The sequence below is a fragment of the Labeo rohita genome, chromosome 8 (assembly GCF_022985175.1).
Source record: "Labeo rohita strain BAU-BD-2019 chromosome 8, IGBB_LRoh.1.0, whole genome shotgun sequence".
In the NCBI taxonomy this organism is placed as follows: Eukaryota; Metazoa; Chordata; class Actinopteri; order Cypriniformes; family Cyprinidae; genus Labeo; species Labeo rohita.
In genome coordinates, this window is record NC_066876.1 from 16,409,524 (window position 1) to 16,424,155 (window position 14,632).

The window sequence follows — 14,632 nt, forward strand, 5'->3', positions numbered from 1 at the left end:
CAATGATATTTAAATAATGGAAAATATGAGAAAAGCATGAGATGTTAAAGTATTGATTCTCAATTAAAAAATAAATAAATAATAAAAAAAAAAGGTAAGGGCAAAAAAACAAGACATTTACCTGCACTGATTTTCAATTGAAAAAAAATTAAATTAAAAAAACAAAACAAAAAAAAACATAAATAAATGAGGAAAAAGTAATTTAACTGTACGGTTTCAATATTTTAGTAATGAAGAAAAATAGACGAGTAAACCATGTGATGTTAAACTATAAATTTTCAATTAAAAAATAAATCACTAAAAATTAATTAGGTAAGGACAAAAAAAACTAAAAATAAAATAAAATAAAATAAAATAAAATAAATGAGAAATAATTAAACTGTACTTTTTAAATGATATTTCAATGATGAAAAAAATAGATGAGAAAATCATGAGATTTTCAATTAAAAATAAGTAAATAAAAATGATTAGGTAAAGACAAAAATACCTGCACTGATTTCCAAATGAAAATAAAATAAAATAAATGAAGGGGAAAACAACAACAGAAAAAAATATATGAGAAAATCATAAAATGTTAAACTATCGATTTTCAATTTTAAAAATAAATTAAAAAAAATTGATTAGGTAAGGGGAAAAAAAAAAAAACCCATTTACTTGCACTGATTTTTAACTGAAAAAAAAAATAAATAAATAAAATAATAAAATGAGGGGAAAAATAATTTAACTGTGCTGGTGTCAATAATATTTCAATAATGAAGAAAAATAGATGAAAAAATTCTGAGATGTTGAAATATCAATTTTCAATTAAAAAATAAATAAATAAAAATTGATTAGATAAGGACACACACACACAAAAAAACAAAACAAAAAACAAACAAACAAAAAAACACATTTACCTGCACTGATTTTCAAATGAAAATAAAATAAAATAATAAATGAGGGGGAAAATAATTTAACTGTACTATTTTTAATTATAATAATAATAAAAAATAGATGAGAACATCATGAAATGTTGAACTATTGATTTTCAATTAAAAATAAATAAAAATTGATTAGGTAAGGAAAAAAACATTTAATGGCACTGATTTTCTTTTGAAATATAAAATAAAATAAATTAAATAGGGGAAAATAATTTACCTGTACTGTTTTAAATATTTCAATAATGAAATAATAAGATGAGAAAATTGATAGTTCAAGAAATTGATTTTCAATTAAAAAAAAAAAAAATAATAAAAATTGATTAGGTATGGACAAAAAAAACAAGACATCTACCTACACAGTTTTTTAATTGAATAATAAAATAAATAAATAAATAAATAAATAAATAAAACAGATAAGGTGTTAAACTATTTTCAATTGAATATAAATAAATAAAAACAGACATATAAATAAAGTTATAAGATTAATTATCAGGGAAATAAAAAACTGTGTTGGTTTTTAATTTAGAAAATAAAACCAAAATAAAATAACAGATGAGAAAAATCCTGAGATGCTTAACTGCATTTATTTTCTGTGTAATATATTTCAATAATAATAAATAATAATTTTATGATCAGATGAGGGGGGGGAAAAAATGGAAGTCCTCAAGGAAAAAAAGCAGTATGACTTTTATGGTGACCAGAATGAGAGAGGCAGCTTGTGATTCCCGCCTCTGAATCCACTGAAAGGGGACATGGCAGCAGTTCCAAGAGAAGGGAATAAGCGAGAGGCGGGAGAGAAAAAAGCGAACTTGGATTCCAAAGATCTGGATTGCATTAAGCAGCAGGATGCGCAACAACTGTATGTCTTCAAGCTGTCACGGGAAGCACACAGTGCGAAGCTGGCGGCCTCCTGGCCCACTGCCGCCCCTCTTCCCTCACAGGCAGAGGAAATGACATCACGGGGCCGCACACCAACACAGATCGGCTGGCTTTTCTTTCCCATTCAGCTGGCAGTGCTTCAGCACAATAATGACCACTTGAAAACAACAAAAATGCAAATCATTTCTGGCCTTATGTGTGCATTGCCAATTACCCGACAAGACGACACGCTCTCAAACACACACACAGTCTCTCGCAGCCGTGCGCTCTTCACTCCTCCCCACCCTCCAGCCACTCTGGCATGTGGTATGCTTTGTATTTTTCATATTTTTGCTCTCCTCTTTCTTGACATTTCATGCTGGGTAGCAACTGGAAACTGTTAATGTGTTAACCTGTTATATTTTTTGCCGGTGTGTGTGTGTGTGTGTGCGCGCAGGGGTTTCTTCTTGACAAGGCCCCTCTCAAGGAGTCCTGAAAAGGTTGTATAGGCTGAGCTTTAGGCCTGCAGCAAGAAAGTGGAACAAATGGTTTAAATGAAGACTTAATTGCTTTTTCAGAGGCAAGTTGCGGCCCCATCGAGAGCTTTAAATTCCTGCGCTTGGTAAAGCAATCAGAGGGAGAGCGAGAGAGAGAGAGAATGAGGACAGACGTAGACGGACATCCAGAAGCCAGGTGTGGTTCCTAAGCGTGGTTATAAACCATGACACTGATGCTAAACGCATATCTACCCAAGCATCCCTCCGTCATCGCCACACACAACCACACATTCACATAAACATGTTGTTCATGTCAACTGGGGAGGAACAGAAAAGGCCAGGATACTTTAATGCATTAACATATTTAGGAAAAAAAGGCACGGGATGGCAGATGTTCAATTGTACTTTACTATTAATACTACAATATATTATTATTATTATTATTATTTGTATTATTATTAGTAGTAGTAGTAAAATCATTCACAAATTAATATAACATTAGTAAGAAATACTAATGTAATAATATTACACAATAATAAAGCCCTTATTATTATTATTATTGTTTCATCAAATCAAAACAATCAAAAGTGACATTAATTAAAAAAATAATCTTCATATTAATGAAATATTACACAATAATATTTAAGCTGTTATTATTCTTATTCTTATTATTATCAAATGTAATATATATATATATATATATAATGACATCAATTAAAATATCTTAATAATAATAATAATAAGAAGAAGAATGTGTAATATTTCATTAATATTTATTATTATTATAATCAAATGTCATAACATATAAAATTCTAATTTAAAACTAAATAAATATTAATTAAACATTACACAATATTTAAGAAGCCCTTATTATTATTATTATCATCATCATCATCAAATTTAATAATACATATAAAATGACATTACTGTAAACATGGACCTTACTAATAATAATAGTGTTGTATTTTATTAATATTTATAATTATTACTATTATTATTATTATCATCATCATCATCAAACTTCATAACATATAAAATAGCATTAATTAAAAAATTATCTTAATAATAAATATTAATGAATTATTACATAATGATATTTAAGAAGCCATTATTATTATTATCAAATTTAATAATATATATAAAATGGCATCAATTTAAAAAATCTTAATAATAATATTAATAGTGTAATTTTCATTAATATTTATTATTATTGTCATCTTCAAATTTCATAACATATATAAAATGACATTAATTAAAAAATATCTCAATAATAAATATTAATAAAATATTACACAATATTTAAAAAGCCCTTATCATAAGCAAATGTAATATGTATAAAATGATGTTAATGTTATAATAATAATAATAATAATAGTGTAATATTTCATTCATATTTATTATTTTTATCATCATTATCATCAGATTTTATAACATATAAAATGGCATTAATAAAAAATGTCTTAATAAATATGAATGAAATATTAAACATTATCATCATCATCATCATCATCAAATTACATAATATATAAAAAATATTTAAAAATCTTAATAAATAATTAAATATTAGACAATTATTATTATTATTATTACTATTATTCATATTATTATCAACCATTTTATATATCTATTTAAAAATTACACTAATTATATATATATATATATATATATATATATATATATATGTATAAATCTTAATAAATATGACTAAAATATTACACATTAATATTTAAGAAGCCATTATTATTATTATTATTATTATTATTATAAATCTTACACAACTGGGTAAAAACAAAACTCATATTTTGTGGTCTTTTTTTACATTCAGTAAAATAAAATAAAAGCTTTCATTTGTGGATACAAATCAGACAGACTGGCTCCATCTCCTCTCATTGAGAATCATGTGATTTAGTCTAAGAAAACTTGTTGTGTATATCCGATCCTGCAAACTAGACTAGTCTTGTCTAGACTTAAGCTAGTCTAGACTCAAGTCTAGTTGGTTTCTTACCAGGTTCATGTTGACTGGTTTGTCTCTGCGGCCGGTCTGCACCAGGAGTTTGTAGGCCAGGACACCATCATCAGAGCCGTTCCTGTAGTTGCCCTGAGTGATCCTACCGGCCTGCCAGTCCTTATCGAACGCCTCCTGCAGACCTGTCGGGACACACACATTATTTTGAGGATCTTGTTTAATAGGTTATACATAAACCATGTTAACCTCTCCTCTCAGTCTCTCTCTCCTTCTTTGTATTCAACGCCAGTGGTCCGTTTCTGGGGCACATTGCTTTCTCTCTCCCTCGCCTCACTGTCTGTGACCAATTTGTCGAGCCATTTCAAACCACAATATTAAAGACAGCTCTCTCCACCCTCTCTGGAACAGCCTTTACCAAAGCCTATACGCACATACATACGCATAGAGATGCTGCCCCTGCACCGAAAGAGAAAACATGTGGTCCAGTGAGAGTGCTGAAAGCATTAAACAAAAGAAAGTAATTGGAAAACACCAATGATGTTTGAGGTTCTGTTTGGCCGACAAAGCAAGTCTGTACATGCCACCCAAACTCCGTCTGGACAGAAGTCGTTTGGAGACAGGTATGCCTTTCTATAGAGGAGCTGTGAGAGAGAAAGTGGGCAAAACAAGGTTTGCTTTTGAATATGGCCCGCCCGGGATTAGATACGGCATTCCGAAAGAAGCCACCGTAGAGGAGGCCACAAGGAAAAAGATGTTGCAGGGACATGCCCTGTATCTCCCAATCTTCTTGTTTTTTTCACTCTCACCTCAGCTGCATTTTTCTGTCCCCACACTGTTTCTGTATTTCTTTTTTTCCACATTTTCGCTCTCTGGTTTTAATCTCTCTATTTAAATGTCACTCTCGGATCATAATCCATCTTAAGACATTAAATATGTTACAGATTTGGAGGTTTAGAAGCGTTATTGATGTTTGTGAGAAACAGATGATCTGATGTTGGTAAAATTGACGTAAAACTTGTCTCCAACGTAGCGAGGCACTGTATGGAAATCAATAGAGTCTGTAAAAATGATGCATTTTGCGAAACTCAAAAGCCTTTGGCTTTTCAAAATGAAACTGTTTATTGGCAAATGCTGGGGTTTTTTTCCCCCTGTTTTTGAAAGAAGCCACTTATTGAACTCTCTTATGATTTATTTGATCAAATATACAGTTAAAACATTAATATAGTGAAATACTATTACACTTTATAGGACCTTATGAAATCCATTTTATCTTTTCCCAAATTATGTTTTAATATGTTTAGTTTTTTCTGCTTTTAATTTCACTCGATTCAGTTTTTTTTTTCCTTGACTTGATTTTAATAGTTAAATTAAAAAATATAAAAGCATGTCTAATTCATTGAAATTATGAAACTTACACGGATTATTACACAATTAAATTTTCTGGATTCCATTTTAATGCTTTCATTAAATGTCTATAAATCAAAAGCATCTCTAGTTTGATGATTTTATTTTAAAAAATACTTTATTAAACTTTCTTATGATTTATTTGATACAGCAAAAACAGTAATGTAGTGAAATATTATTACAATTTATAGGGCCCTGTGAAATGAGTTTTATTTTTTTCCAAAATATTTTATTTTTTTCCATTTTATTTTTTCTGGATTTTGCTTTTTTCTGTTTTAATTTTTCCAGACTCTTTTTTTAATGGTTAAATTAAAAAATATTATTCAAACAGCATGTCTAATTCATTGAAATCATGAAACAAACCATTTATTACCCAATTTAGTTTTCTGGATTCAATTTTAATGCTTTCATTAAATTTCAATAATCAAAAGCATCTCTAATTAATTAATTTTATTAAAAAGTAATTTATTGAACTTTCTTATGATCTATTTGATACAGTAAAAACAGTAATGTAGTGAAACATTAATTATGAATTTATTTATAGGGCCCTTTTCTTTCTTTATTTCCCCTCATTTTAATTTTTCTAGACTCTGTTTTAATGGTTAAATGAAAAAGTCATGAAACTCACACAATTTAGTACACAATTTATTTTCTGGATTCCATTTGAATGGTTTCATTAAACTTTACAAATCAAAAGCATCTCTAATTATTAGATTTTTTTTTTTATAAAATAATCATTTGAATTTTCTTATGATTTATGTGATTGAATATACAGTAAAAAAACAACTGTAATTCAATGAAATATTATTACAATTTATAGGGCCCTATGAAATGCGTTTTATTTTTTTTCCCAAATTCGGTTTTATTTTTTTCCAAATTATGTTTTTCTTTTTTCCATTTTCTTTTTTCTGGATTCAGTTTTTTTTCGGTTTTAATTTTTTTAATGGTTAAATTTAAAAATATTCTTCAAAAAGCACGTCTAATTCATTAAAATCCTGAAACTCACACAATTTATTTTCATTTATTCCATTCCATTTTATGGTTTCATTACATTTGAATAAAAAAACCCTAATTAAAAAAACTAATTAATAGTTTTTTTTTTTTTCATTTATTATTTATTTATTTATTTATTATTATAATTATTATTATTTTTCCAGAAATATGGTGTATTTACATATTTTTTGGTAAATAAATTCTGCTAAATATTTTTTTGCTGGTAAATATTGCTTTAAAAACTGCTTTATTAACAATTTTATTAGTAGTAGTACTACTATCATTACAAGTAATATATTTCTGTCACAGTTTCTTCAAGTTAAACTGAACTGAAAAATCATTCTACTTTGCTGATTGGATGCCATTTCTTCTAGTTATGAATGTTGAAACCAATTTTCCTGCTTAACAGTTTTGCTGAAACCATGATACATTTCTCTCAGGATTACTTGATGAACAAAAGGTCCGAAAGAACATCCTTTATTGAAACTCTTTTGTAATATAAATGTCTCGACTGTCACTTTTGATCAATTTAATGCATTGTTGGTTAATAAACATATTAAATTATTCAAACAAAAAAAAAAATCTACCGAAGTTTATGCAGAAAACAAGAAAAAAAAAAACAAAAACAAGCAAATGGCAAGACTAATTGATTACACATCTGAGCGTGTTACCTTGCAGCCAGTCTCTGAAGTAATGCAACCACATGTGTGGGAGCTGGCCGTTCTCCTCCCGCAGGACATACTTCACAGTGCCAAAGCATTGGTGCAGCTCATAGAGCTGAGGCTGGATCTGTGCGTAGTCAGCTTTCTGGGTCACCACGTACATGTTGTAGAAGGAAAAGTAGCGGAACTGGGCACGTATGAAGTCGTATTCGCCTGTCTCTCGCGGCACAATGTCAGTCAGCTCTAAACCGTCCCGAACACGGGTGGTGCCGTACAGACTGACCCCAAGCAGTGCCAAGAAGAGGAAAATCACCACCACCTGATAGGAAACACACACAAAAAGACAGATATGAGTCAGGGCTTGGCTACATCTGAAGCTACTGCTGTTTTAGTGTCTTATGACGAAGTTCTGCCCCGTTTGAGGTGTTTGTGGTTTTCAGAAGGCCTTGACTCACAAAATAACACTTACACAACACAAGATGCACTGTTGCTTATTCAAAGCCAGGATGTTAGCTCATCGCTGGCATCTACAATCCCACTTACAATCAGACCACGTCTACAATTGCAAAACAACATTTCACCCTCACCTTTGTTGTAGGCTGCAGCAAAAACGGCGCATAGTGCTTCTCAGCGAACGATGCAAACGTCCATCGTGAACACGGCGGCTCCAGACAGCGTAAACTCGACTCCCCAAATTGAGATAGCAAGTCTCGAGTGGAGCTCGCACCGTCGGGACTCTGGCAGGATGCTGTATCAGAAGCCGGTCCTGGACCTGCGCTGCCGCTGTTGTTGCGGTTGTTGTTGTTGTTCCGGTTGGGATTAGGGTTGGGGTTGGGATTGGGGGCATAGGGTTGAACGGAGATGTGAGAATGGGGTTCGGCCGTGGTGTAGTAGGCTTGTGTTCTGGGGTCGTACTCTGTGCGCAGCTGTACGGTGGACTGCATGGTGATTTGAGTGTGCTGGGCGAAGCTGTGGCTGCTGTAGGAGGGCGGAGGGCTGTAGCGGCTAGATTCAGCAGAGGAGTCAGCGTATGCCGCCTGCGGCTCCAACTGGATCACCCGGTTAGCGCAAGGGCTAAAGGAAAGCAAGACAAAGAGCATTTTAGTAACACAAATCGCAATATCAATTTATATTAGCACACAAGAAATGATACAGAGCTGGAAGAAGGTGGGAGTATAGACTGATATTTACCACAAAAGACGTTTCGAGTAGATATCTTAAAAATTCTCTACCTCAATTAGGCCAAATTTTAGGCATCATATGTATCCTTAAAGGATTATTTAACTTAAGAATTAAAATTTCCTGATATTTTTTTCACCTCTATGCCAAGATTTTCATGTCTTTCTTTCTTCAGTTGAAAAGAATTTAAGGTTTTAGAGAAAAACATTCCAGGTTTTTTCTCCATATAATGGACTTCAATGGGGATCAGCAGGTTGCAGTTTTAAAGGACTCTACACAATCCCAACCGAGGAATAAGGGTCTTATCTACTGGTCATTTTCTAAAAAAATACAAAATGTATATACTTTTTGACCACAAATGCTCATCTTGCACTAGATCTACATCCATGACTTCACGCATTATGTAATCACATTGGAAAGGTCACACAAACCAACGATATCAGACGATTTTGAAGTTGGAGAAGAAAATGAGATGGAGTTCTCCACCCTACCCTACAATGAACTAACGTGCGCGACCTTTCCAATGTGATTACGCAATGCGTAAAGTCATAGATGCGCATCGCAAAGCTAATGCAAGATGAGCATGCACTTGTTAAAAAGTACATAAATTTTTTATTTTTTTGAAAATGACAGATCGTATCACTAGCAAGACCCCAATTTAGACCTTCAACCCACTGATCCCTACTGAAGTCCACTATATAAGGAAAAAGCCTGGAATGTTTTCCTCAAAAACTTCACATTTCTTTTTCTTTTTTAGCACATCTAACACATCTGCCATATATGTAGTTCCTTTTATTTGTGTTTGTAGTTCTAAACTGAATTCTTTTCCCTAAGCATGATGGGTAGTATGCAAATTGGAATGCAGCATTAAAAAAATTCATCCAGAATATTGGACGAGGTAAGAGAACGTGAATACCACAAAATCAGACTTTTTACTTTGAGATCGTTCTGAAGTTAAACACAGATTTAAAATCATAACAAGATATAGTTTAATAGCTATAATACTGTTTTTGAAATCAAATCTTTGCATAGCTACGACGGGAAACACTGGCATCTAGCAATGCCTTGGGGAAAAAAAACAGTTAATCTTATAAAATAAAGCATAAACATAAACAAACACGATCTTTACTTAACATCCTAATGATTTTTGGCATAAAAGAGAAATCGATCATTTTGACCCATACAATGTACATTTGGCTACTGCTAAAAAATACCTGTGCTACTTAAGACTGGTTTTGAGGTCCAGGGTCACAAATGAAAATTGAGATTCCTGTGCGGGGCACCATTTGTGGCTTAAAAGTCAATGACGGTTAGTATGTTTGCTTAGCAAGGTAGGTTTAGTACCAGAGCTTGTCTCTTTTCCACGATTTTCAATACAGATGGAGAGTTAGCGGGTGAGCCTGTGAATGTCCTTTAGATGTGGCAACTCGTTACTCTTGAGCGCTCATGCAAATGCATGTAAATACAACCGCAATCAGCTTTCCAGTCGAGACCAGTTAAACCTTAAAGGCGAGTGAGTGTCAGTGACTAGAAAGCAAGCGTTTTAACCATAGTGAAAGTTTAGGCATCAGGTTTAATTTCCTGCTGGAGTTTGGGGGCATGACTAAGAAGGTAAAGTATGTGCCTATAGCCCACTTGCTTCTTTCGCTCTCTCTCATCAGACATCAAGAATGTTGCAGCAAGCAGGAGAGGCAACAGCATGTCTTATTTGAGGGCCCGGGGCCTCAGACAGTGATAAACATCAACCTGCGCACATACGCACACAAAGTATAGATGTTAGGGCAGGTTGATGCTTAATTGTGTTGTTTATACTGCACTCAGTGTCATAACAGGCGGTTGTATATATTATATCTGAATGAATTAGTTTGGAAAGATGACAAAATCATAATCACACCCTGACCTGAGTGAACAGATGATGGATGGTTGTATGGCAGTGGGAGTGTGTTTGTCTGTGCTTGTTTAGCTACACTTGTGAGCGACAAATTTGAGAAGTGTCTTCACAATTATAACAAGCCGTCTTAAAACTGACTAAAAAAAGGTATATACAGAGAAGAGGTAATGAAAAATAAGTTAATGTTTGTGGGTACACTAATGTTTAAAGGTTTGGGGACATTTTATTCAGCAAGGATGCATTAAATTGATCAAAAGTAACAGTAAAGACGTATATAATGTTACATAAGATTACAGAAATATACTGCCAACTACAGTTTGGGATCAGTAGGATTTTTAATGCTTTTAATGAAGTCTCTTATGCTCATCAACATTATTTATTTGATCAAAAATACAGAAAAAAAAACAGTAATATTATGAAATACAATTGCAATTTAAAATAACAGTTTTCTATTTGAATATACTTAAAAATATAATTTATTTCTCAAAATACAAAGGTAAATTTTCATCAGCTGTTACTCCAGTCTTCAGTGTCACATGATCCTTCAGAAAACATTTTAATATGCTAGTTCATTATCAATGTTGGAAACAGTTGTGCTGCTTATTATTTTTTTAAGAACAATATATGTCTTTACTATCACTTTTTATCAATTTAATACATCCTTGCTGAATAAAAGGATTAATTTCTTTCAAAGAAAGAAATAAAGAAAAAAAACTCCAAAATTTGAACAGTAGTGTGTATATTTGTTTCAAAAGATTTCTGTTTTAAATAAATGCTGTTATTTTTAATGTTTTATTCATTAAAGAACACCCCCCAAAAAAAAATATTAAGCAACACAACTGTTTCCAACATTGATAATAAATCAGCATATTAGAACAATTTCTGAAGGATCATGTGACACTGAAGACTGGAGTAATGATGCTGAAAATTCAGCTTTGCATCACAGGAATAAATTATATTTTTAAGTATATTAAAATAGAAATCCACTATTTTAAATTGCAATAATATTTCACAATATTATTTTTTTCTCTATTTTTAATCAAATAAATGCAGCCTAGACGAGCAGAAAAGTCTTTAAAAAAACAAAAAAAACAGTAAAATCTCACTAGATCACAAACTTTTGAACGGCAGTGTAAATAAATGCTGTAAATAAATAATTATAAAGAAATTCTGCATTTTGTTTAAGGGACAAAAACATTACCATAAGGACACAAGGTTAAAAAGGTTGGTAAATAAATAAATAAATAAATAAATAAATGTTTTTCTTCTAAAAACACAAAACATTTTATATTAGGGTAAAGTTAGGCAAAGTGTATAAGTAAATATAATAGGACTTTTAGAGTTACAAAGGGGCAGAACATTTCCAGTAAATTTTTGGAAATTTTCAAAAATGTTTGAAAAAATTCTGAAATTTACTGGAAATTTTCTGCCCCTTTAAAACGTATTTATAATGCGTCTTCTTTTAGCCAGGTTATTGTTTGTACTACCTGACAAAGCAGCAGAAAATGTCGAAGCGGCGGTCCTCTCTGCGGTACAGGTCCATGCTGAGGATGGCGGGAAAGATGAGCAGCACCATAGCGAAGTTAAACACCACTACCACTGCCGCCTGAGAGAGAAAATAAAGTTGTTAAGCGCACATTCACACTCGCGCAAAATAATCACACACAGCGACACCCGCACATCTGCTGAGGGTGTATGCCAAAACCACAACGATCCCAACAAATTCAATTTTAGACAATTATCCTCTTCATAAGAGATGAATGACAAACAAATAAAAAACACAACTCTTGCCATCCCAAAATTAAATCTGGGCTCATGCAGTTCGGGTGAAGCCCACCTAAATTTCTAAATGTAAATCACATTGCTAACGAATTCATAATTCAATCCACACACTTCCATAAGAACTGAGAAAAAAAAAAAAAGACTTTCTCAGAGTTTAGTTAGATGTGGCTCTCTCGACCTTGGGAAACCGCCACTTTCTTTCAGAGCCGATCTATCACACGCTTACTAAAAAGACTTCAGCGGGCCAAGAACAGTGTAGAGAAACAAACGGGTGATTTGAAACATTTAATCCTGATTCATTCGGCTGAAGCTCACAGAATAACTAATGTCAGAAGAGTAAGTGCCTGAAGAAAAGTGACATGACAATGAAAGTCAGAAAGCGAGAAAGAGAGAGGGAGAGGGCAGATTGAAGCACGCCTGCCCTAGTTAGGGTGTATTTTTTTATGGGTGGAGGTTGGAGTTATGTCAGACTGCCAGACCACCCAGAAAGCAGCTCAGCCTGACAGAGCCAAGACACAATGAGAGAGAAACACATGCATACAAAGCAGCTCCAGAAAGCATTTGGACACTCCATCCACACTTAAAAATGTGCAAATGTCACTGCATTAGACAACACAACATCAAATCTATCTCAAACAGAGCGAGAACAGATGAGAGAATGTGCGTGAGTGATTCTACAGAGAGATCTGGTAGGCTTGACATGTGCGCCCGCTTTTAGGCTGCCAAAGAAAGAGATAAAAAGACTGGAATAGGAAGGAGGCGCCAAAAAACTGAGCTAAATAGAGACAGAAGAATCGTAACACAAGCTGAAGCATAACAAGATATTAAAACAGAGAGATAGCGTCAACATGAAATGAAAAATCGCAACCCATTTAATTCTGTAATGGTATTACACAAAATTTGCTATTTTACTAAAGACAAACATTTTTTCTTCGGAAATAACGAGCACCAATAAAGTTACACTACAGTTTAAAATCATTTGTTACACTTTTGTTTAAAAGTTAAAACCGTTTTTTTCCCCAGGATTCTTTGATGAATAGCAATTACAAAAGTACAGCATTTCATTCAAAAGTTTGGCACCTGTAAGATTTTTTTTTTAAAGAATTCTCTTATGCGCATTAAGGCTTCATTTACTTGTTTAAAAATACAGAAAAAAACAGTAATATAGTGAAATATTATTACAGTTTAAAATCATGGTTCTCTATTTTAATATACTTTAAAATATAATTTATTCCTGCTATGCAAAGCTGAATTTTCAGCATCATTACTCCAGTCTTTAGTGTCACATGATCCTTCAGAAATCATTCTGATATGCTGATTTATTACTTTTATTATCAATGTTGGCAACAGGTGTGCTGCTTATTTTTTTGGAACCTGTGATTATTTTCAAAGACGGAAAGAATAAAAGTTTAATGACCACAAACTTTTAAATATTAGTTTAATAGTAGTACATTGATTTATATTTTAAATAAATGCTGTTCTTTGTAACTTTTTATTTATTAAAGAATCCTGAAAAGACAAGTAAAGCAGGTTCCAACAGAATATGAAGCAGAACATTTGTTTCCAACATTGATAATAATCAGCATATTAGAATGATTCTGAAGAATCACGTGACACTGAAGACTGGAGTAATGATGCTGTAAAATTTCAGATTTGCATCACAGGGATAAATTACATTTTAAAATACATACACATAGAAAACAGTTGTTTTACATTGAAATAATGTTTAAAAAAAAAAAAAAAAAAAAAATATATATATATATATATATATATATATATATATATATATATATATATATATATATATATAAGTGGATCAAAAATTAATTAAATTGTCCTAAGACAAGAAGAGGGTATTGTTTTGGATATATATATCTGACCAGTAAGATTTAAAAAAATATATATATATATATATATCTGACCAGTAAGATTTAAAAAAAAAAAAAAAAAAAATATATATATATATATATATATATATATATATATATATATATATATATATATATATCTGACCAGTAAGATTAAAAAAAAAAAATATATATATATATATACTGTCAGTTTTGATCAATTTAATGCATCCTTGTTGAATTAAAGTATTAATTTAAGGAAAATGAACGTTGATATAAATATTAGTAAATTTGCTCAATTTTGACTATTTTGTTTACTTAAGTTGACTTAAAGTTGAATCTGTGTAGTGCAGGATAAATCACTAACATTTTTGGTGACTTTTCCTAGAAGATTAAGACAAATAAATGTTGTCAGGTACAGTATTATCTATAGGCCTGAGATGCAGATGAAGGAATGTGGTAGAAAATATGTATATTAAAAAATATATATATATATTGACAAAAGCCTTAAAGGATAGTTCACCCAAAAATAAAATTTTTCTGTCATTAATTATTCACCTTAATTTTGTTCCAAACCTGTAAGACCTTCATTCATCTTCGGAACACAAATTAAGATATTTCAGATGAAATCCA

The 14,632-nt window shown here is 31.7% G+C and overlaps 1 protein-coding gene across 1 annotated transcript in view; it reads right to left on the reverse strand.

The window, feature by feature from the left end:
• ptch1 (patched 1) overlaps positions 1-14,632 on the reverse strand; it is a 75,489-nt gene that overhangs the window by 21,381 nt on the left and 39,476 nt on the right. The window contains exons 13-16 of the mRNA XM_051117467.1: positions 11,858-11,976; positions 7,888-8,374; positions 7,310-7,619; positions 4,281-4,423 (exon numbers count right to left, since the gene is read on the reverse strand). Coding sequence (XP_050973424.1) covers positions 4,281-4,423; positions 7,310-7,619; positions 7,888-8,374; positions 11,858-11,976 — 1,059 coding nt within the window. The remainder of the gene's footprint in view (positions 1-4,280; positions 4,424-7,309; positions 7,620-7,887; positions 8,375-11,857; positions 11,977-14,632) is intronic.